Genomic DNA, 22,695 nt, shown 5'->3' on the forward strand with positions numbered 1-22,695 from the left:
AAAAAAATATATCATAAACTTATAACAAAACTTAAAAAGTTAATAATTTATTTTTTGAAATTATAAAAATATTTTTAAAAATTATAATCATGAAAGAAATTTTGAAAAAGTAACAAAATTATAAAAAGATAATTTAAAATGCCTAAACTTCAAAAAAAAATCTAAAAATGATTATTTTTTTTGAAATAGTGGCTTTTTTAAAAAAAAAACTCTAAAAAAATCCGCAATTTTTTATGATAAAGGAAATTCTCAAATCTCATCGGTGAAGCTACCACCTCTTAGTTACTCAATTTTTAGTATGTTTTTATCTTGGTCACCTAATTATCATAATTTTCAATTTAATCATTAAAGTTTTCAAATTTTTTTTAGTCACCCTGGTGTTAAATCTTTAATACCGTGATGACGTGGCATTTCCTCCCCAAAAACCTTGAAGCTTTCCTCTATTGCCGTTTGATTGTTTTCGATTGTTGATCGTTGTTCATGACATAACTAGCACCAAAACATTTCCCCTTCTCCCTCTCTCTTCTTCTTGGTTTGGTTTCTTTTGAAACATACTAAAAAATGATAAAAATCAAGCCAAAGCTTCGTACTTATCTTGGTTTGATCTTTGCTGGTGGCCGTCTAATGGGGTTGGTTTTGATATAGGTCATTATTCATCTTGAAAGAATGCTTCTTACTTTTGGGATTCTTCGAGAGACACTTCAGACCCCTAAATTTTGATAAACCTTCAAAACAAAAAAATAAAGAAGGCTACCCATTTTCAGACTCCTTGATTCTTGACACTAGCACATATTCCTCTAAATCCCAATAGTGGGGAGGTTGATAACGAGAAAAGCAATATAACTCAGTCCATGTTGATCAAAGTTATTTTTCTTTAGGTTGAAGTTTCATAAGTTTTAAAGAGAGTTTCGAAAAATCTAAACCAATAGAGTGGTAGAGGATGATGAGGCGAGTTCGTCGATATTTAAAGTGACCAAAAAAGATGCAGGGGAACAACGTTTCTAGTGGCAACAACGACATAACATGGAAAAAAAAACCAATTTTTTTTTTGTGCATGGAAAAAATGGAAGAAAAGAAATAAATACCACTTCAGAAAATAAAATGCCACATCATCACGATGTTAAAGATTTAACACCAAAGTGACTAAATTTTCTTTAAAAACTTTAGTATTTAAATTAAAAATTTTAATAGTTGAATGATGAGATAAAAAAGCGCAATTTTTTTAAAAAAAAATCTGAAAAATTAACAAAATTTTAAACGGAAAATTAAAATGGCTATGTAACGCCCCTAACCTGAATCCGTCACCGGAATAGAGTTACGGAACATTACCGGAGTTACCGATTCATTTATCAGATATTTCATTAATTCGATATCTTTTCTTTTCCACGTTCAAGTCTCGTATTCAAGTCATCCGGATCTTTATAAAGAAATTTGATCGTCGTTTTCATTTATCTCATGTTATAATACATTCAACTAATGCTCTAAACAAAATTATCATTTTGCCCCTAAACTTTAATTAATGACGATTTCATCCTTAGGTTAAAATAAAATAAAATTATTATAATTTAATCCTTATTTCCAGCCGTTATTCTCACACAAATTGATAACAACCTATGAATTCTATAAAATGTCAGAATTTCTATAATTTCAACACTTTTCAATTTAATCCTTAAAACATGTTTTTCCCTGATCTTGAGCTAAATTAATAATTTCATTCAATTTTGTAATTTAAATAATAAAATAATCCATTTCATGCAAATTGGTCATTTCTAACATTTTTTTACAAAATTACCCATAAAATTTTACTTTTATTCAATTTAGTCCATGAGCCTAAAACATACAAATTAGCCATGCTAGCTGAATATTCATACATATTTTCCTCCTCCTCCTCTCCATTCCACATCCTTAATTTATATAACATGCAACAAGTAACATTATCAATAATTTCACTATTTACTTATATATATTCAAAACTGTCCATTTGCGTCATAGTCACTAAATTATTTATATCTTAAGCTAAAGAACTCGAAATTAAGATCCGCTAATTTTTCCTAAAACTAGACTTACTTATGTTATTACCATAAAATTTTCAGAATTTTTGGTTTAGCCAATAAGTACAGTTTATTCTTTAAAGTTGCCCCTGTTCTGCTGTCTGACAGTTCCGACCCTTCTTCACTAAGAATTAATTATCTCATCGTACGAGATTTAGATGATGTTCCCGCTTATTTCTATTGAAAATAGACTCTTTAAGGATTTTAAACATATAAATTTAATCCCTTAATTATTTTTATCCAATTTTTGATGATTTTCCAAAGTCAGAACAGGGGAACCCGAAATCATTCTGACATTGTCTCACAAAACTTATTATATCTCATGATTTATAATTCCATTACTTACACTGTTTCTTCTATAAGAAACTAGACTCAATAAGCTTTAATTTCATATTTTATTCATTCTCTAATTAGATTTATACAATTTTTGGAGATTTTTCAAAGTTAGACTATTGCTGCTGTCCAAAACTGTTTTAGTGCAAAATGTTGATTTTCATTTTGTCCCAAATTTCACAGTTCATACAATTCAGTCCTTACTTAATTAACCCCTCAATTAAACTAAATTTCTCAATTAATACTTTTCCTAGACATTATAAGTTATTTCATAACTATTGAAATTTATAATTTCCACATAAAACTCTAACTTCAAACTCTTTTACAATTTAGGTCCCAAACATTCACTTTCTATTCAATTCTTTCAATAAAATCATCATATAAACAATTTAAAGCTCTAATTCTATGTCAAATCATCATATACTTCCAGCACATATTCATAGAAACTTTCAATTTCTTTCATAGAATCAAGAACTAATTAATTCAACAAATGGACCTAGTTGTAAAAGTCACAAAAACACAAAAATTTCAAGAAATAATCAATAATTGGACTTTCTTGCAGTAAAAATATGAAAAACCAGCTTAAAGGAACTCTTCCATGGTGTTTTTTCTGATGAGAATGCAGAAAAATAAAGAGAAATCTAGATAATTCCACTTTAGTCCTAGTTTTATTAAGTAAATTTTGCAATTTTCCAATTTTACCCTTATTTTCTTGGTGATTTCATGCTCTTGCTGTCCAGCCCAAATAGACCTTGGGTCTATTTTCTTTTTAAACCCTCTTTCTTTTATCATTTAAGCTATTTAATCATTTCCCATAATTTTGCATTTGATACAATTTAGTCCTTTTTGTTCAATTAGCTATCAGTACTTTAAAATTTCTTGACGAAACTTTAATACTAACTTATTAACACTCCATAAATATTTATAAAAATATTTATGGCTCGATTTAAAATTCCCGAGGTCTCGATACCTCGTTTTCAATTTTAATTATTTTAATATATATATTTTTAGTACATTTCACTATTTCAAAATTTTTCTTAACTTCACATTTAACTTATACTCACTAAATTAATAATATTTCCTACTCATTTTTCGGATTTAATGATATCGAATCACTGTTCCGATACCACTGAAAATTAAACTATTACATGCTAAACTTAAAAAAACATAAAAAATGATTTTTTTTAAGTGGCAATTATTGATGATGAGAAAACTGTGGAATCTCAACGGTGAAAGTATCTGCTTACAGTAAGGAGATAATATTAAATAGAGAAAAGTAAAGAATGATTAAACTGTATATAGATTCCTCCATCCCATCCCATCCCCACCCCACCCCACCCCACCCCACCTTTCCTTTTCATATTTCGTCTAGTTTTAAAAAGAAAACCATACTTCATTCACTAGAAAAGTGCTTTGGTCACTTAAAAATAAAATAATTCCAACATAACATAGACCAATACAAAAGGAGATTGTTCTCACTCTTTAAACCATAACACTTTAATTTCATAATTACAATTTTATTTTTTTTAATACTTGTTACTCTTATTCTTATAATATAATATTGCTTTTGCCAGATTGTTGACTCATAATCATAAACTTGAAATAAAATTTTGATTAGGTAAATTAGATATCCTAAGCTTGATAATAAGTGGTTAGTATTTATAAGATACCAAAAAGTAAAAAGGATAAATTTCTACTTCGACTTATAAAACACGAAATTATTGAAGTCAAATTAAAGAGTCGAGGGTGGATCTACGGGCTGTCCATTACCCCTAAAATGAAATTTTTTTATTTAAGTCTTTTATAATTTATAAAATTTTAAATTAGTAATGATAAAATTACACTTTGACTTCCTTAAAAATGATAAAAATTTAATTTAATCCTCTAAAAATTATAAATATATAGGCAATTAGAATGGAGAAATTATATTTTTACTATCATAAAAATATATAATTTAATTCCGGCCCCCAAAAAATTTCTTCACTTCACCTCGGCCCCTCTAAATCATATTTTTGGACCTTCCACTAAAAGAAACGTTAAGAAAAAGACAACAGCAAGATTTGATCAAAGCATCAAGTAATGACCCGATCAAAATTCCACACAAAGAAAGATCCAAAGTATCGAAACTGATTTAGAAAACCTAAGAGAATAAATGTTAAAATATGTTGTTAGTACTTATACTTTGACAAAATTTGAGATTTAATATCTATACTTAAAAAGTCAAGAGTTAATTCCTCATATTTTTCTGATTTAAAAATTTCAGTCCAATAATTAACACAGTTAGTATCTTCCATCAAAATTTATCAACTTGGCACATTGATTAAACTATTTTCATATGATTTGACAAAAAATAAACATGTTAAAGTTGAAAAATTCTCATATAAATTACCAATTAGACTAGAATTTTTAAATTTAAAAAATAGGAGGATAGAATTTTTAACTTTTGAATTGTATAGAGACTAAATCTCAAAGTCTATCAAAGTATAGGGACTAATAAAATGGTTTAACCATAGCCTAATTTGGCATCAACGAAACTGCCAAAATGGTTAGGAATAGGGGCGCTTTAATAATAGAAAATTATTAAATTATTTCAATAATAATCATCGTTTACTTTTAAACTTTTCATCTTTGGAAACTAAACTTTTCCTTGTGAAGCGTGAGAAGCCAACACTGTGTTTTGAGTAACAAAATTACTGAAAAAGTTTTCATGTGTTCCTTTCCTCAACACTTGGAATGCAAGAGAAATACCGGAAATAAATTTCCAAAATTTACCAAAATTCTTCTAAACCATTTTGGCATTTTCAGTGGAAAAAGACCATCATTTCTCCCCCCTCTCATCTCATTCGCGTGTTTACACGCTCCTACCCTTCGCACTCTCTTCACCGAATCCCACCAAAATATAAATTACCCACTTTCCTTGGCCTTTCCTCGCTGCATCCACTTCCGTCCTCTGCCGATCCTCCATCTCTTTTGGAAATCCCTTCTCTTCAAGCATCGATCATGGCTTCTTTCAAAACCCCAGCCCTCAAAAACCCATCCCTTTCCCTTTCCTCTAAACCCCGACTTCCTTCTGCATTTTCCGTCTCCTTCCGTGACAACCTGCGGTTTTCGCGCCCCTCCTCTAGACCGCAACGCCGTTTCTTAATCATAACAGCTTCCGCTGCATCTATCTCTAGCAAACCTACCGTACTCGTCGCCGAGAAACTTGGCGAAGCGGGTTTGACGCTGCTCAAGGAGTTCGCCAACGTGGACTGTTCTTACAGCCTCTCTCCCGAAGAGCTCTGCACCAAGATCTCGCTTTGCGATGCCTTGATTGTGCGCAGCGGAACCAAAGTCAGCCGCGAGGTCTTTGAATCAGCTGGCGGGAGATTGAAAGTTGTTGGGAGAGCTGGTGTTGGGATCGATAATGTGGATCTGGCCGCCGCCACCGAACATGGCTGTTTGGTCGTCAATGCGCCTACTGCTAACACTGTGGCGGCGGCTGAGCATGGGATCGCGCTTTTGTCTGCCATGGCTAGGAACGTAGCTCAAGCCGATGCTTCCATGAAGGCTGGTGAGAATGATTTCGTGGTTTTTTTTTCTGCAGTGCTTATAATCTTTTTGGGTTGCTTAGATCTGTCGTTTGTGTTTAGATTTTCTAAGCTACTAATTCAGTGCCATCCTTAAATATTGGAAATATTTAGATTGGAGGGTAATTATGGATTTATCTTAATAATTTTGCTAACACCATCTCAAAGCATATAATAATGTTTCCTTCCGTGCTTTGATGTTTTGGGTTCAATCTTCAATGCTTTGATTGAATTAATGGAATATAAATATAATTAGGTTAAATTATGTTCAAGTCCTTTAATTCTTAGTACATTTGGAATTTAATCATTTTACTTTTATTTTTAAGAATTTAGTATTTCTATTTTTTCAGATTTAAACATGCAAGTCGTTAGCATGGTTAAAAGCCTTCTATTAAATTTTTGTTTATTATTACATCATTTTATTAGTTAGAGTTTTTTTAATTTATATTTTAAAGTGTCACATCAACGATTTTAGTAAAATAATTTTAATGGAGTTAAAAATTAAATCTGAATTTTTAAATTTAAAAAGTAGATGGACTAAATTTTTAAAAATAAAAGTAAAAATAGGATGACTAAGTTTGAAATTGTAAAGAGTACAAGGACTTGAAGCATATTTTAACCATATAACTATTATCTATTTAACTTATAAAATGCTGAGTTGGTGTGAAAAATTAATTAAACAGTTGAAAAAAAATTAAAATTTAAAAACAAAAAGTCTGTAATTTTGAATAATTTTATTTATGTAATTAAATTATAGAGTTGTTAAAATAAATGAGTGATTAAGTTGAGATTTATAGGAATTGACATTGGTTTTCACCAATCACGAGAATGTTTGTTCATATTTACGTGACACAAGTGAGATGACATCACCACATTTACAAGTTTTCAATGTAATCATTTTCATAGTTTAATAAACAAGCAAGTTGTTTAAGTGATTTGATGTAGATATTTTGTCCTGATTTTGGTAATATAGTTTTAAGGGTTTAGGATTGGCTGCTTAAGTGATTTCATGATAGATGTTTCTGGAAACAAATTTCAACTTGTCCGTATCTTTTGTGATGCAGGGAAGTGGCAGCGAAACAAATATGTAGGTGTATCCCTTGTTGGAAAGACACTTGCTGTCTTGGGTTTCGGAAAGGTTGGATCAGAGGTAGCTCGGCGAGCCAAGGGGCTTGGCATGCATGTTATTGCCCACGATCCTTATGCCTCAGCTGATCGAGCTCGTGCTATAGGTGTGGAGCTGGTGAGCTTTGAGGAAGCCATATCCACTGCAGATTTTATTTCTCTGCACATGCCTCTCACCGCTGCTACTAATAAAATGCTCAATGATGAGACATTTGCTAAGATGAGGAAAGGTGTTCGCATTGTTAATGTTGCCCGTGGGGGAGTGATTGATGAAGATGCTCTTGTGAGGGCATTGGATGCTGGAATTGTAGCTCAGGCTGCACTTGATGTCTTCACTGAGGAGCCACCGAAACAGGACAGCAAATTGGTTCAGCACGAGAGAGTTACGGTGACTCCACATCTTGGTGCCAGTACAATAGAAGCTCAAGTGAGTTGATTCTTTAATCAATGAATTATGTCCATATTTATTTGTCTCTGAATGATGTTATTGAATTAAGCATTGTTATGTTTTGCAGGAAGGAGTGGCTATTGAAATAGCCGAAGCTGTTGTTGGAGCCTTGAAAGGGGAACTTGCTGCGACTGCAGTCAATGCACCAATGGTTCCTGCTGAGGTACACAATGACTTCATTTAGTTTTGCCTTGAGTACTTTCTTGTTGATGTGGCCTTACTTTTCTTCATGTTCTAGTTATTTAGGATTAATGTTTTACTTATGTGCTTCACTTTCACTGCAGGTTCTAATAGAGTTGAAACCATATGTCGAGCTTGCTGAAAAACTTGGGAGGCTGGCTGTCCAATTGGTAGCAGGTGTAAGTGGTGTAAAAAATGTGAAAGTGTCGTATGCTTCCTCTAGAGCTCCTGATGACCTTGACACAAGGCTGCTCCGTGCGATGATCACCAAGGGGCTTATTGAGCCTATTTCCAGTGTTTATGTGAACCTAGTTAATGCTGATTACACCGCTAAACAAAGAGGACTGCGGATTACGGAGGAACGCATTGTTATAGATGGTTCACCTGAGTGTCCACTAGAGTCCATCCAAGTTCAGATTGCCAACGTGGAATCAAAATTTGCCGGCGCGATATCAGAGTTGGGTGAGATTAAGGTCGAAGGACAGGTGAAAGATGGAATTCCCCATTTGACAAAGGTAGGGTCATTCCAAGTGGATGTAAGCTTGGAGGGTAGCATTATCCTTTGCAGACAGGTTGATCAGCCTGGCATTATTGGTAAGGTGGGAAGTATTTTGGGGCAGGAGAATGTGAATGTGAGTTTCATGAGCGTTGGGAGGATTGCGCCTAGGAAGCAAGCAGTGATGGCCATAGGGGTTGATGATCAGCCCAGCAAAGGATCTTTACAGAGGATCGGCGAGGTTCCTGCCATTGAAGAGTTTGTTTTCCTCAAGTTGTAGGTTGACAGTACCATTTGGCATATCCTTTTCTTGGGTTACAACCCTGTAGTACTAAAAAATTTTGAAAATCTGTCATTGATTGTGTTCTGTCTCGGATAAGAAAGAATAATTTCGTTGAACTTGAGTGATTCAGATTGTGATTAATATATATTTTCAGATGAACTTAAGTGATTCAGATTGTGATCAAATATGTATTTTTGATGAACTTTAAGTGATTCATTTGTGATTAATTTTGGGGTTGGGCGGTTTGTTAATACTCAAAACGTACGAGGCCGGCCGAAGTTTCAAATTTTGACTAAAACTCATGTGCTCCAAAAGTTTTGCTTTTTATACAAGAAAAGAAATCACCAAATTCCACGTTTAGTAGTATTATAATCAATCTAACTAAATGCAATCAAGCACAAGTTTATTTTTTATTACCATAATTTTGCAGCTTGACTAGTCTTGCGTGTTTGCTGGCAGATTTCATGGAGACTGGATATGGTGGAAGCTAGTTTTCAGCTTTCAGTGTTTGTCGCAATGCCATATAAAAATTTTACAATAATTTTCATGATAAATCAATGCAAGTCATCACCATGATTCAAGGAAAATAATTATCATATATAATCAATCTCTTTGTTGTCCTATTGATTTCAATATCTGATATATATTGGCAAGATATACTCAAACAAGTAAGCAGATTGTTCTTTCTCTGAAACTTACAACTTCACCATGAACAAAAGCAAGCTCCAGCTGCAACTTTGTGCAGGGATATTTACTTTAAGCATCCTCTCCAATGGTGCTTATGGTAGTGACAAAATCTTTGACATAACTCACAAAATCACTTCTCAGTTGCCAACTTTTGGATCACAGAAGGGTCTTGGTCAATTCATTTGGCTTCTTTCCAGCATCAAAAATGGGTCCACAGTGAATGTGTCGGAGTTCAAATTGGGAACCCACACTGGCACTCACGTTGATGCTCCTAGTCACTTCTTTCAGAAGTACTATGAACAAGGATTTGATGTTTCAACCCTTAGCCTTCAAACTCTTAATGGTAAATTGGTTTATATCATAAGCCTGCCACTAATTGTTTCCTTTTTCCAGTTCTTTTCTCCTTAGACCTGGTAGGTGTTTCCAAGTAGTTTTTGCTTGGGATATCATTGATGACCTCACATGTTTGTTTTATTGTTTGTGTAGGTCCTGTTCTAGTAGTTGATGTTCAAAGAAATAAGAACATTACTGGTATGCCTGTTATTTATGATAATATCATATCAGTATAAAGTAGAGATAACTGGTTTCAACGAAAGACCTGCTCTGATGCTTTATTTTCTAGTCCCTGCATCAAGATGCCGATGTTGGTTGACTATTGCAATAAACGTTCTCTCTTATAATTTTTCCCTTCTTGTGATGATAAACTATGTTACCCGGACTTTTCATTTTCCTCTGAAGTATGCATGTTCAACACATAGTACATGAATGTGGGGTATGAACTTCCAAATATATGAAAAAATATACAAGTTAAAAACACTCGTTTATCGTGTTTGATCTTTCTTTTTGTGTTGTTCTCTAGTAAGTAGGCAACTAAAATATGCTTCCTACAGCTGAAGTTATGAAGTCCTTGAAAATTCCCAGAGGAGTACATCGTGTGCTTTTCAAAACACTTAACACTGACAGGTAACTCAATATGAACTTACCACCTATTCATTTGTCTGCATTTACATATGCATAAAGCGAATATAGTTGAGTGGGCTCCTATCAGGAGTATTTTTGAAGCATGACAAGATCAGATGTCATTAATAATGGTGATGCTCCTTGATAGGATTGACTTTTGTATTGTTCTACAGAAATGGCTTAAAATTGTTGATATGTTTTCATTTTCAGGAGGCTGATGCATAAAACGGAGTTTGCTTCAGACTTCACAGGATTTAAGAAAGATGGGGCACAATGGTTGGTTGATAACACAGACATCAAACTTGTAGGTAAGATTTTACATTTTTCCTCGTTAACTAGAGGAACCTTTTTGTGCCATAGATTCAGTGCTTCAATTCTGGCTTGAAGATTACACAAATGTCAGGTCCCATCATTACTTCAGTTAATGAGTCACTTCAAGAAAATGTCTTAGTAACTAATGGAACAAGGCCTCTGACTTCTGAAAGTGACACAGATGACTGATCTGATTTAATTGCAGGCAATCAATGAAGTTCAATATAATCTTCTTAAACAGAAAATATAACCATTTCTATGCCTTCATTGTTGGCAGAGCTTATAGTTTTACCAACCCATCTATCTGTATTAACTGTAGGACTTGATTACCTATCAGTTTCTGCTTATGTTGATGCTGCCCCAACTCATCATATATTTCTAAGGAAGAGGGTAAAGAATTCAGAAGTTTCCCTTGTGAATCTGAGAGAAAAAGTGTTGTTGTGCATTACTGAACTGCTCTTTTTTTTCTTTTTTTGCAGGAAATTGTTCTTGTTGAAGGTCTAAACCTTGATGACATAAAGCCAGGGAAGTATACTGTCCATTGCTTACCTTTGAGGATGGTAGGTGCAGATGGTTGCCCAACAAGATGCATTCTCATTGCATAAAACGTTTCTCCTAGTAAGGTTCTTTCACCATTAAAACCGGTAATGTTATATTCACTCTAAAAACAACTAGTAGGGATGGGTTTTACATGATTGAAACTTTTCTTTTATAGTGGTTTGACTACTTCAAGCATATGCTCATTAAGCCTTAAATTTGGTGCAGGAGAGTAGGATATTGAGAGGAATGGTTTGAAGTATCAATAGAAGTTCTCTTTATGGACCTTGTGTAACCAACCTTGAATTGAAAAGTAATAAAATGCTGACATTGAAGTCTCATGAGTCATGACAGATAATTTTGCTTAACTATGTTAATTATCAGAGAACAGACTAAGCTAAAGTATTGCATAGTTGTAAAAGTAAGTTGAAACAGTGTCTCAGGAAAATCTTCATCTCCAGCAACATCATCAATCTATATTTTTGTTTATTTTTAGATCATCAAGTTTTTCTTTTTTCATTCACTGTTAACTGATTTCATGTTTATACTTAGAGCAACTGAACCAAAATTATATATTACATGTTTGTGTTGGAAATTTTGGTATGAAGATATACAGGGAAGAAGATGATTAAAGAAAATGTGAAAGGGAACACATTTTTCATTTCTTCTGTAAAATTTATACTGATACAAAAGAGTGGCAGTCAATACCAAATTTCCATTATTTAAGGAAATTTGTCCCCTAGTTTAGACCTAAATTAAGTTCCACCACAATTCATTCAAGTAAATAACAAAATATCATTGAACAAAAAGAACAAAATACCATTTCATCAATAATAACTTCAAAATTTTAGAACAAATCAAAGAAATTTTCTAGGATGTGATGAGTTTGAGAGAGGAGCAGCAACTTGATAATGCTGGTGTTGCTAGTCCTTGTTGCTATTACTATTATTTTTATTTGGTTGATGGATACATTTTGTTGCATTGGAAACTCTATTTTCTGTTGGATAATTATTATTGCAAAACAAAGACGGTAAGTATAAATAATAATGAAAAATAAATAAATACTGTGCTATGGAGAACTACTGTCCTAGAAGTAATTTTGCCTTTATTGATGTAATTGAAAAATATAGTGCTTCTAAATTCGTACACCTGATTGAGGAAGGTAGAACACAATTGATATTGTTCTTTTTAAGTTTACAGAAATAAGATCAAAAATAATTTTAAATGAAAATGGTAGCATCAGTCGCATATCCCATATACAATGTTATAACTACGTGTGTAACTTACTTTATTTGTTGGCATGTTTTGACATATGTATTTTAATTATTTACATAACTCTTTTTGAGGATTTTGAGTAATTGATATTGTTATTACAATTTTAGAAGAAATTTAATCAAGCAACGACAATTTTCAAGAGTCCCAGAATGATATAATTAGATTATTTAAAGATATATTTATACTAAAGAATGAGTGATTTAATTTGGGAGAAATTTAAAAGATTCATTCTTAATCAAACTAGCTCATTTACAAAGTACTACAACGGCTGTTCAAAGACTTATGTTATGACTTCTTGATGAATATAAGAGAACACTTACTTGTTCAATGTGAAGAAATTGGTTTTAGTACAATTACCATGTTTAATTTGTGACTAAGTTTTTAAGGAGAAATTATTATGGAAAACGTGATCTAGATGATGTATAAGAATGAAGTTGTAATTAAGTGAATGAGTTGAAGCTAAATCGCATTTTATACGGTTTATTCATAGTGAGTTACTATTTGTGCAAAACTTGTGAACATCGAAAGATCTTTTGAATTGTATAATCAACTCTAGTATTCATCTCTGTTTATATTTTTTTTTTGCAATTATTCGTTTAGTTGTAACTTATGAACAATTTTAGCTCAAGATTATAACATATTTTTTATGATAAAGCAACTTGTAATTCATGAAATAGTCTTGAGAAATGTATTTACACCTTTCCTCCCATCAACTCCGATTAAAGGCGTCAGCAAATCGCTAAGGGCATAGGCAGATGCTTTGGCTCCTCAAATTATATTTAAAAATTTCTACTTTCACGCAATCCGTTAATGTTCTCGATGTCTCTTTTATCATTGGTGAGGCCGGTACATTTATTAGGAAAAAGAAAACGACATCGTTGCGGTATGAAATGAATAACCAATAAGAAGCGGACACGACAAGCAACCAAAACCCCCCAGTCGGGTTTTAAGGAACGCAGACTCAAGCCCTCCCCTTTAGCTTCCTTCCATTGCAGACCCGAAGACCTCAAATCCATTTAAAAAAAAAATAAAAATGGAGGGAATATCGTACCAGCGATTCCCTAAGGTTAAAATCCGAGAGCTGAAGGATGACTACGCTAAATTTGAGCTTCGCGATACCGATGCCTCCATGGCCAATGCCCTCCGTCGTGTTATGATCTCCGAGGTCCCCACCATCGCTATTGACCTCGTCGAAATCGAAGTCAACTCCTCCGTCCTTAACGACGAGTTCATTGCCCATCGCCTCGGTCTCATCCCTCTCACCAGCGAACGCGCCATGTCTATGCGCTTCTCCCGTGACTGTGACGCTTGCGACGGTGACGGTCAGTGCGAGTTCTGCTCCGTTGAGTTCCATCTTCGCGCCAAATGCATTTCCGATCAAACCCTCGACGTTACCAGCAAGGATCTCTATAGTTCCGACCATACTGTTGTTCCCGTCGATTTCACCGATAACGCTGGCTACGATTCCACTGAGCCTAGGTACTTAGGGTTAAATTTGTAAATTACTCCTGATTTGTTTTTAAATTGCATTAGGGCTTTAGGATTCGACGTTCGTACAACTGAAATTGTTTCTTTTCAGAGGGATTATTATTGTGAAGTTACGGCGAGGGCAAGAGCTGAGGCTGAGGGCAATTGCGAGGAAAGGGATAGGGAAAGATCACGCCAAATGGTCACCTGCTGCGACAGTGACTTTTATGTATGAACCTGAGATTCATATTAATGAGGATTTGATGGAAAGCTTGACGCTTGAAGAGAAGCTAAGCTTTGTTGAGAGCAGTCCAACTAAAGTCTTTGACATTGACCCAAATACCCAACAGGTATGCTATGCCTTTACTTTCTACATCATTACATCTATTCTAACAAAGAAATTGTTGGGGGTTAAGCTTTGGGTTGTGTTGGCTATCACTAGAGCTTCTGGATTGTTAAAGCAATTGCTGGTTTTGATTAATTACATCTGTGATCTGTCCAATAGGAGGATTGAATTGCTTTGCACGTCATCAAGGTCTTTCCTTTTAGAGTTTCTAGTTTGCTTGAGCTTAAAATGTGGATGTGTTTTAGTAGCATTTTGTCTTTATATGTTTCTTACAAAAGTTCCTCTTATGTGCCTTTTACTTTTCTGAATCATGAGGATATTGATGGAACTTGAGCTTCAGTTTAGGTTTCTGGATTGGAGTGTTTCTCCTTGTATTAGGGCCGTTAATACCACCCTGTGTTTATCTCAAAGCTAAAGATGCGAGGTGTCAAACTACATTTCTTTCTGCTTTCATTTAAATGGGGCCTGCTTGCTATGCTGCCATTACTGTGTTGAAAACCTTTTTTCTATAGGAAGTCTCCAATGATACTGTAATGTTGTTACTGACTATTATGCCAGTGAGTGTTGAAGTATTTCGGAATTAGTTCGTTTGATTAGTGCTTTTTTTCCCCTCATATTTTGTGTAGATAGCTGTTCTGACTTGCTTGAGCATCATATGTTTCATGTATGTTGAGTGCATTGTTTCAGTCCCTATATTGTGAGCCAAAAATTGGAGGTTATGCTATTTCACTGCTGCTGCTGTGGGCGCTGCTAACTATGAATTCTATTTTTATCTTGAAAACAGGTTGTGGTGGTTGATCCAGAGGCGTATACCTATGACGATGAGGTGCTAAAGAAAGCTGAAGCTATGGGAAAGCCAGGTCTTGTGGAGATATATGCCAAAGAAGACAGTTTCATCTTTACAGTTGAATCCACTGGTGCGATCAAAGCTTCTCAGTTGGTTCTTAATGCTATAGAAATCCTGAAACAGAAGCTGGATGCGGTTCGCCTGTCTGAGGATACTGTGGAAGCTGATGATCAGTTTGGTGAACTAGGTGCCCATATGCGAGGAGGATGATCTGCTTGTAATTAAGAACTAGCCATTGACATTTGTAGGTTTCAGAAAAGGCGTGTTTCCATCTAACTAACTTCCTTTTGTTTAAAACTCTTGAGATATTTTGGGTAGAACAGACTACTTGTTTTCCTTGATGAAAATTGTCAGCTATATGCCATCTGTTTTAAACTTAAAAGCCAGCAAAGCATGGACTGACAAATGATTTAGCCTGTGGCTTATTACTTTGTCCAAACTATCAGCCTTTGTATTTATGTTTCTGCTTAGTTGGTTCTTGCCACCAGTGATTCATCAGTGAGCTTTTAGCTGGTTGAAATGTATAGTAGCATTTCGCTTTTCGCCTCTATTGTATGTCGAGATTAAGTTTCCCTTTGGCTTCGTCAAGTTGTCATCTAGGTTTAAAAATGGTGACTACAGCTACAGTAGGAGCTTATGTGGTTACAACTTTATTACTCCATTCTTATTTTGCTTCTCTACTCGAGCCTTTATTGAAGTTTTCAGAACTAAATTGACGGTCAAACTGATCAAATCATCAATTTTCAGTTCAATGAGTTCATCCATTTTTAATCACCAGTTCAATTAATTTATTTGTGAATCAATTGATCTAATTTGGATCGATACAGTTGAAACTAAATTTTAACTAATTTATGTAAATCTTGGCGGTCCAAGAATTCTCTTATCAACTTATACATGAAACAAGCCAAAATAATACAATGACACGTTTAATCATCTTCTTCCTTGGCACGAATGTTTAGAACTCGGATTGAGTGTTTTCTAGTTCCAATTACTACTGTTTTTGTTACTTGCTAATCCCATTAACTGTGATTCACATTTAAATGGAATGTTTATTCTGACAGTCAAATGTAATAGTATTTTTCAATTTACAACATAAAGAAGGCAGAACCAGATTCTGATGATGATACAAGATACAAATGAAGCGAATATGATTTGATATAATATGGCCGACGCGTATAACTTGCAAACCAGTTTTATGTACAGAAGAAGTGGCATCTGTTGTGTTCTGCCCCGGTTTAGTCACTTTCATAGTCCTCATCATCTCCAAAGCTGAAAACAGATGCATCAGCCGCCATTGCCCTGAATTCACTTTCTGAGCTAGACACTTGAACACCTGCAGCAGGAGGAGCTGCAGCAGCAGCAGCAGCAGCAGCTTTTCTTGGCTCACTAGTACCATGCATCGGTTGAGAGCTTGCACTTCCTAAAGAAACTTGCCCGGTAGAATGCACCAAACTTGCAACTTGATCTGATTTGTCATTTGTTTCAGGTTTGGAGGCTGCTGAATTAAGAGCTATTCCCTCTGCAGATGTTGCCTTATTCTGCCTGCTCTTCAATGAACCAGATTCTTCTGCCTCACCGTCTGAGAACACATAATCTTTGTCATTATGTCCTGGATCTTTATTTTCATTTGCTGGGGCTGCACCTCCGTCAGTTGATGCAGCACCAGTCCCGGAGCTTTCATCTGGCTTATTGGTAGTAGTTTCAGTCTGGGGCGTGGTTGGAACAGTACCATTATAATCTACTAGCACAACCTCAACCTGGAAACCAGGGGACGGCAATTTCCTCTGCATATTAACAAAAGGAAGCTCATAAAATCAGAGAAGAAATTATTTGGGCCAGAAAGAAAGAAATGAAGATCCAAGACAACATGGAACATCACAATACATTTCATGGTTTACCTTGTCAAACCAATCAAGCTCACTGGTATTCAGAACTTTTCTGTTTTCTATCGTTGTTGTGTTTAACCAACTGATAAATCAAAAGGGGCAGAATCACAAGATGATTAGTTACAAAATAGTAAAACCTGAAACTACTTTTACAGGGATGAGGGCTACCAACATACCAGTAGAAATCTCCTTGGCGATCATGAAAATGAACTTTGAAGTCCCCAGCCAACTGAGTTAGACCAGGCTCCCCAGGCAAAGCAAAGACCATAACTCCTTTCTTTGGTGCGCTAAACCAAAAATCTTCAGGCTGTGAAGAACATGCACGTGAACATTATTTCAAATTGGTATTCTGATGCTCGGACTTTCAAATGGCATTTTTTTAAACATATTGGTGGTGGTTATAATCATGTTGTAAAAATCGGACCAGACCGACTTGTTCAACCATTGAACTGGGAAATAGTTGCTCCAATCGTTTAACCATATAAGTTGAACAAAATATATATATAACTGGCCAAACCAGTAATAACCAGCAAAAAAACTGGTAAAAAAAAAAAGAATTAGATTTTTTAACAAAAAAATTTCGGTTTTTTAATCATATTTTGGTCCATTTCATTTTTTTTCTGTAAATATAATTCTTCCTAATTTTTATGATTTTTTAGTATTTTTCCCTTTTCGAATATTTTATGAATTTATATATTTTAATGGGTTTCCTTAATTATTACGAATTTATATATATTTTAATATTTCCTGAGATGGTTGAACCACCCAATTGAACCAAAAATAAAATACCTAAGCGGTGTGACCACCAGTTTGGCATTTACCATGATTATAATAATTATACAAAACAATCAAACAGATTACAGACATACCGAGAGATCCTTGGTGCGCGGATGCTTCTTTGTTGAGAAGAGAACACCTGTACACAGGAGTATTGAAGTTCATGATTTAATCTAGGATGATAGCTAAGATAGCATTAAATGACAATAAAATGGCTGCATGTCACTTTAATCTGTCAATTTCCCCAAAAAAAAAGAACCATTGTACAGTATTCGTAACAAAAGATAAATAGCATCAAGAGTTAGGTTTGAACCTTAAACATGAGGAAGCAAATTAATTCAACAATGAAATTATGAGATTACTTAGTTGCTATTGGGAAGATTCAAATACAACATAGGAGTTTCAGACTATGGCTATGTATTTAAACACATTTACGCCAGCATTATACCATAAAACACCACCAGTACATAATAAACAGGAGTTTGAGATACTAGTGCCTGCCTGCACCGTGAAGGTTGAACCAATTATCTTGTATTCAAACCTACAAGGCATTTGTCTGTGTTGAGAACATCTAAAACATCCATATGCAATGAGAAGTTCAGCATAAAACAATAAGAACAAGCCAGCAATCAAATAAAGGGAATTGTTTGCAGAGACAAATAAGATATACCATTATGATCAGAGATAGTGACGGAGGGCCTGATCCAATAAGGGCAGCGATGGAGCCGGAACCCCCTAAGCATACACCTGCATAAAAAGTGGATCAGCACTAAATGAAGACCAAAAATGCAACATAAACATTCTATAGCCAGATAATACCTCCGCCCAGGCGGGTTTTCACCATTGAAGTATGTTAACATGCGTTCGAAGTATTTGACATATCTCTACAAAGCATGCAAAAAAGGAAATGCCAAAGATAAGATGAGATAAATAGCTTGCCAGAAACAAATCTTGAAAGTATAAATTTTATATCACTGAAAATCAGTTGCTCACAATTTGACTTGGCAGAACAAGGCCCTTTCCATCAACACATCTTTTCTGGTTGTAGTAGTCAATGGACTCTTCAGCAGTGGGGAAGAACTGCAGAAGGATAGCAATTAGCAAATAAGTTATATAAGAACATAATCATCCATTGTGACCAAGAAATGTGAAGCTACACCAAATTTACTAGCACTTCTTCAACTAGTTCATTGAGTCAAACCTTCAAGTATAGAAGAAGGCTAGAGATCATCAACCCTGTCCTTGCCATTCCAGCTTTACAATGCACAACTACAACATTCTCAATGTCCTCCTTCAACCATGAGTAAGCACTTCGACAGAAAGATATTATCAATTGAATTGGGGGGCAATTATGATCATCAAATGGGAAACTAGCCACCTGAAGAAAAAGTTTGGTATAAATGACATAAATAATAAGATGACTCAATTTCACTTCACACTCTGCTCATCTTACAGTAAGTTTTAACAGGCTGTATTTGCTGTTATACATGAATTGAGTGGGAAACAAAAAGTAATGGTTTTCGTCAAAGTTGAGGAGGAATTGACTAGTCCGGGAATTATCCTCATCAATGACTGATTGTCATCATTGAGTAAAACACTCTTCTTAATCCTGTCCTAATGGATTCCATTGAAAAATTGTTTAACAAGAAAACTGGTGGCTGGTTTCATCGTTTTAAGATGAACTTATTTTTATATCTGATTTGTCCTACGCGTCCTACCAAATGGGAAGTAAAATAATTTTCAAATGCCAAAATAGGGTGATATAGTTATCTGGCTAAGAGATATAAAGGTTCTTCTATCAAAGCTGAACAAATAGGTGTGGAGCACAATGCCACCAAATAACCAAATTAATTTAAGAAATAAGCCTGGGAGAAGTATTAGAAGTAAACATATTCCCATAAGAGTTCCCATAACAAATAGCAGCATACCTTTCCTTCAAGTAATGAAGCATCATATAGTCTTTCAGAGCAAAGGTTATACACTTTGTACTTGTCCTGCATATAGAAAGTCAATAGAGTTTAGCACCAAAAGCTGCAGTGGGGCTGGCCAAGGACGAAAACATAGTAACATACATATGAATTAGTGACAAAAAGGCCACTTCAATCCAAAACTTTCTTTTGAGTGGTACAGCCAAATATTCAGGAACAATGACTTTAACTGCTTCAGAAACCTCAACCGAAAGGTTCATACTGAAGAGAGGTGGGCGTAAATTTTGAAAAAGGTACAGGCCGGAAAGTTGAACATAGACTTGTGAAGTTTTTATTTGAAGATAGACGATTGCCAAAGAAGGCATAGACAGAACAGAGTGAAGGCTGAGGAAAGTTCTCATGTTCAAAGAGCAGAATATTAAAAGAAGAGGCAAGAATAATCTCTCCCAACCACCAATCAAAATTTAATAAATCAGTATTTGAATGAGCTGCTCTGCAGCAATGACAACTTATCATCATTGCACACAGTCCTGTAAGATGTTTAATATATCTCAAATACTGAAAAAAAAACTAACACAAACGAGGGAAGAAATTTGTTTTTGTTCAACTTATGATGCCAGAACAACGAACTTGCCATCTATTTAGGATATAAATGGTAAAGCCCCAACAAAGAAACATCACAAAAATCAATATGTCTTAGTAAATTACTACAAGAAGCAATCATAAGACAAAATTTTACGGAAAAATTGTAAAAATAACATTAATCAGGGGAAATGCCAGAAAAGAAAAGAATAATGATGCATGTTATATTGATAGAGATTTGATTACCTTGTGATATGTTTCAAAAAACTTGATCACTTCTTCCATGTGATTACGATAGAAACCCTGTATCACAATTATACATTTTTTAATGCAGGCATGAAAGGATAGTCAAATTCAACTACCGATTTATGTAGCTACCTCAACATATCCAAAAAACCCAGAGCTCAAGTCACCAGCAGGGAACCCCATAGCAATTATGTTCTCAGTGATGTATGTCATATCTAAGTCAAATCCTCCTTCCTGAAGTGAAGGTGCACAGGTAAAGTCACAAATATTGAGATTCTAATCAGAGTACAAAACAACAGTTACTAGACATATCACACATGAAATTCTTTTATTTATTATTTAAAATATTGGAGAAAAATGATATGGGAAAGAAGAGCAAACAGCCCACCTGGTATCTCCGTTTGTTCTGTGAAACAACATGACGAGCCTTAACCTGTACAGCTTTTACTGCATTTTTAGATGAGTCCACTATACCTTTCGTAATTGTTCCAAGAAAACCAGACTGCGTGGTTGCTGAAGCACCGTCAGAACTATCACTAGCAGGAGATTTTGGAGATGAACGCAGTCCAAACCCACTAGTAAATCGTGAAAAAGTTGATTTTCCAGCATTTCCTGTTGGTGAGTTCTCTTGCGAGGTAGTAAATGGCTGAGGAATTTTTAAATTTTTGGCCCATGATGACAGCTTGGATGGTGCATCAAGAGTAGGATTAGTAGATCCTGAATCTGTGACAGCAGGAGTTTGTACCTCAGAATCTTTAGCAGGAGGCGAACTTGGCTTGTCAGCAGGTACATTATCCATTCTGCCGTTCCAGAGGTCTAAATAATAATTGAACGTCAAGAGTTAAAAGACCCAGCATATAAGACACAAGTTTATAGTAATTACAACTGCAAGCATAATGTAGAATTTCAGCTAATAAATACTAAATGCTATAAGAAACATAGACTTCTTGTCTTCCTACATTTAAGTAAACAAAAATCACAATTTGCTACATACCCAAATTGATTTGACTTATTGCCCCAAAGCAAGTATAAAATGGGATGAAAATGCTGACATAAGCAGATAGTCAGGTGAATCTTCTACTTTTCTGTACGTTACATTCTTCCAAGTAATGCATGGCACATCAGTCTTTTCATGATCTTACAAAGCAAAAGTAGTGCCAAAATAACATAATTGCAATAATGCAAGGTATAGCACCGATCACTCTAGGAGATACTTTTAATCTATGCATTTATTTCCAGAAGAAATTTCAGCTGTCCATTACTAACAATTAAGAAAAGGTTGTGAGTTGCAGCATGCTAGGCAAGCAACCGTTCATACAGAAAAATAATGTACAAGAACAACTATTACAACTGTTTCAAATGCGAGATTAACAAATTATCAGCTTCTCACTCTGATTACTTGCTAATTAACATATAATAGTTACTGATTGTTCACTCCAAAGATCAAAAGAACATATTCATTTGCTCTTCAATTACATTAAAGTCTTCAGCATCTAATCAAAATAAAACTTCAGAAACCCTAAACAGTTGAAAAGCAAAAACTAAAGGTGAAATAACATGAAATCATCGACTCTTCCAAAAGATTTGATTAAAGAGATTAAGATCAACGGCAATTATCTTACCTCGTATTGAGACTACGGAATCACTTTAGTAGGGGATTGCCAAAAAAAAAAAAAGGACTTAGGGTTTCAAAATTGAACACGGCGATGGAGAGAGAGAAGGGACCGATGAGGGAGGAGTGGCATTTGGTATTTTTCAAGGTTCTTTATTGCGTCAGTTCACGCGCTCTCCGTGGCCAACGAATGTGGACCGCTGATCTGGTAGAAATTGTATTAAAGCTTGAAATTGGACGGTGCGTGGTTTGTTTCACAATTACTGAATAAACTGTATTAGTTCCTACAATGAGATATGTTCTCTCAAGATTCTTTTATATGGCCCCATACTTTCTCTTCTTGGTCAATATATGGCCCCATGCCATACTGACGAATATTCATATATTTAATCTTATAATTTTATTAGGATAAACTCAATTATTACCTCTTATCTTATCTTAAAAATTCTTCTTCCCCCAACAAAGTAAATCTAGATTTGGTAATATAAAAGTATCGATCTTCCATCTGTTTTTCTCATCTAATTGCTTATAATTTATTTATTGTTTAGAGAAAAAGTATATTGCTTATAGATGCGATTTTTTTGCATTGTTTTATTTTATATGAAATATTCATATAATATATTATTATGCAGAATTCGGATAAATTTTGTTAGTTTAGTCTATTATCATCTCGATTATGGTGATTAGGTTAATAGATTATCAATCACTAAAATTCATAACTTAATCGACTTAAAATATATTTATTAGG

General features: G+C 34.5%; 4 protein-coding genes across 6 annotated transcripts; 3 read left to right on the top strand and 1 right to left on the bottom strand.

Annotated features, from left to right (window-relative positions):
• Nucleotides 1-5,068: 5,068 nt before the first annotated feature.
• LOC107938153 (D-3-phosphoglycerate dehydrogenase 1, chloroplastic) lies at nt 5,069-8,657 on the top strand. The gene is made up of 4 exons (XM_016871229.2): nt 5,069-5,937; nt 7,018-7,505; nt 7,594-7,689; nt 7,811-8,657. The coding sequence occupies exons 1-4, from the start codon at nt 5,385-5,387 to the stop codon at nt 8,480-8,482; spliced, it is 1,809 nt and encodes a 602-aa protein (XP_016726718.2). The 5' UTR covers nt 5,069-5,384; the 3' UTR covers nt 8,483-8,657.
• Nucleotides 8,658-9,060: 403 nt separating this feature from the next.
• On the top strand, nt 9,061-11,476 carry LOC107938132 (cyclase-like protein 2). 3 transcript variants are annotated; one of them, XM_016871221.2, is made up of 7 exons: nt 9,061-9,515; nt 9,659-9,703; nt 10,063-10,135; nt 10,343-10,440; nt 10,764-10,834; nt 10,924-11,062; nt 11,218-11,476. In XM_016871221.2, exons 1-6 carry the CDS (start codon nt 9,194-9,196, stop codon nt 11,047-11,049), a joined length of 735 nt encoding a protein of 244 aa, XP_016726710.1. In that variant the 5' UTR covers nt 9,061-9,193; the 3' UTR covers nt 11,050-11,062; nt 11,218-11,476. The 3 variants fall into 3 exon arrangements, with proteins under 3 accessions (XP_016726710.1, XP_016726693.1, XP_016726689.1); XM_016871204.2 differs by having other exon boundaries at nt 9,068-9,515; nt 10,924-11,088; nt 11,210-11,476; XM_016871200.2 differs by having other exon boundaries at nt 9,083-9,515; nt 11,210-11,476.
• A 1,436-nt stretch (nt 11,477-12,912) lies between these two features.
• On the top strand, nt 12,913-15,464 carry LOC107922611 (DNA-directed RNA polymerases II, IV and V subunit 3). Its single transcript, XM_041082492.1, has 3 exons — nt 12,913-13,735; nt 13,836-14,073; nt 14,854-15,464. Exons 1-3 carry the CDS (start codon nt 13,290-13,292, stop codon nt 15,124-15,126), a joined length of 957 nt encoding a protein of 318 aa, XP_040938426.1. The 5' UTR covers nt 12,913-13,289; the 3' UTR covers nt 15,127-15,464.
• A 481-nt stretch (nt 15,465-15,945) lies between these two features.
• LOC107938121 (phosphatidylinositol 3,4,5-trisphosphate 3-phosphatase and protein-tyrosine-phosphatase PTEN2A) lies at nt 15,946-22,230 on the bottom strand. The gene is made up of 13 exons (XM_016871191.2): nt 21,958-22,230; nt 20,724-21,151; nt 20,468-20,569; nt 20,336-20,392; nt 19,508-19,573; nt 18,781-18,957; nt 18,573-18,659; nt 18,399-18,463; nt 18,250-18,326; nt 17,672-17,718; nt 16,979-17,109; nt 16,815-16,884; nt 15,946-16,700 (listed from the first exon to the last, which is right to left on the bottom strand). Exons 2-13 carry the CDS (start codon nt 21,132-21,134, stop codon nt 16,152-16,154), a joined length of 1,839 nt encoding a protein of 612 aa, XP_016726680.2. The 5' UTR covers nt 21,135-21,151; nt 21,958-22,230; the 3' UTR covers nt 15,946-16,151.
• Between the last annotated feature and the right edge of the window lie 465 nt (nt 22,231-22,695).

The sequence above is a fragment of the Gossypium hirsutum genome, chromosome A12, assembly GCF_007990345.1.
Source record: "Gossypium hirsutum isolate 1008001.06 chromosome A12, Gossypium_hirsutum_v2.1, whole genome shotgun sequence".
Taxonomy (NCBI): Eukaryota; Viridiplantae; Streptophyta; class Magnoliopsida; order Malvales; family Malvaceae; genus Gossypium; species Gossypium hirsutum.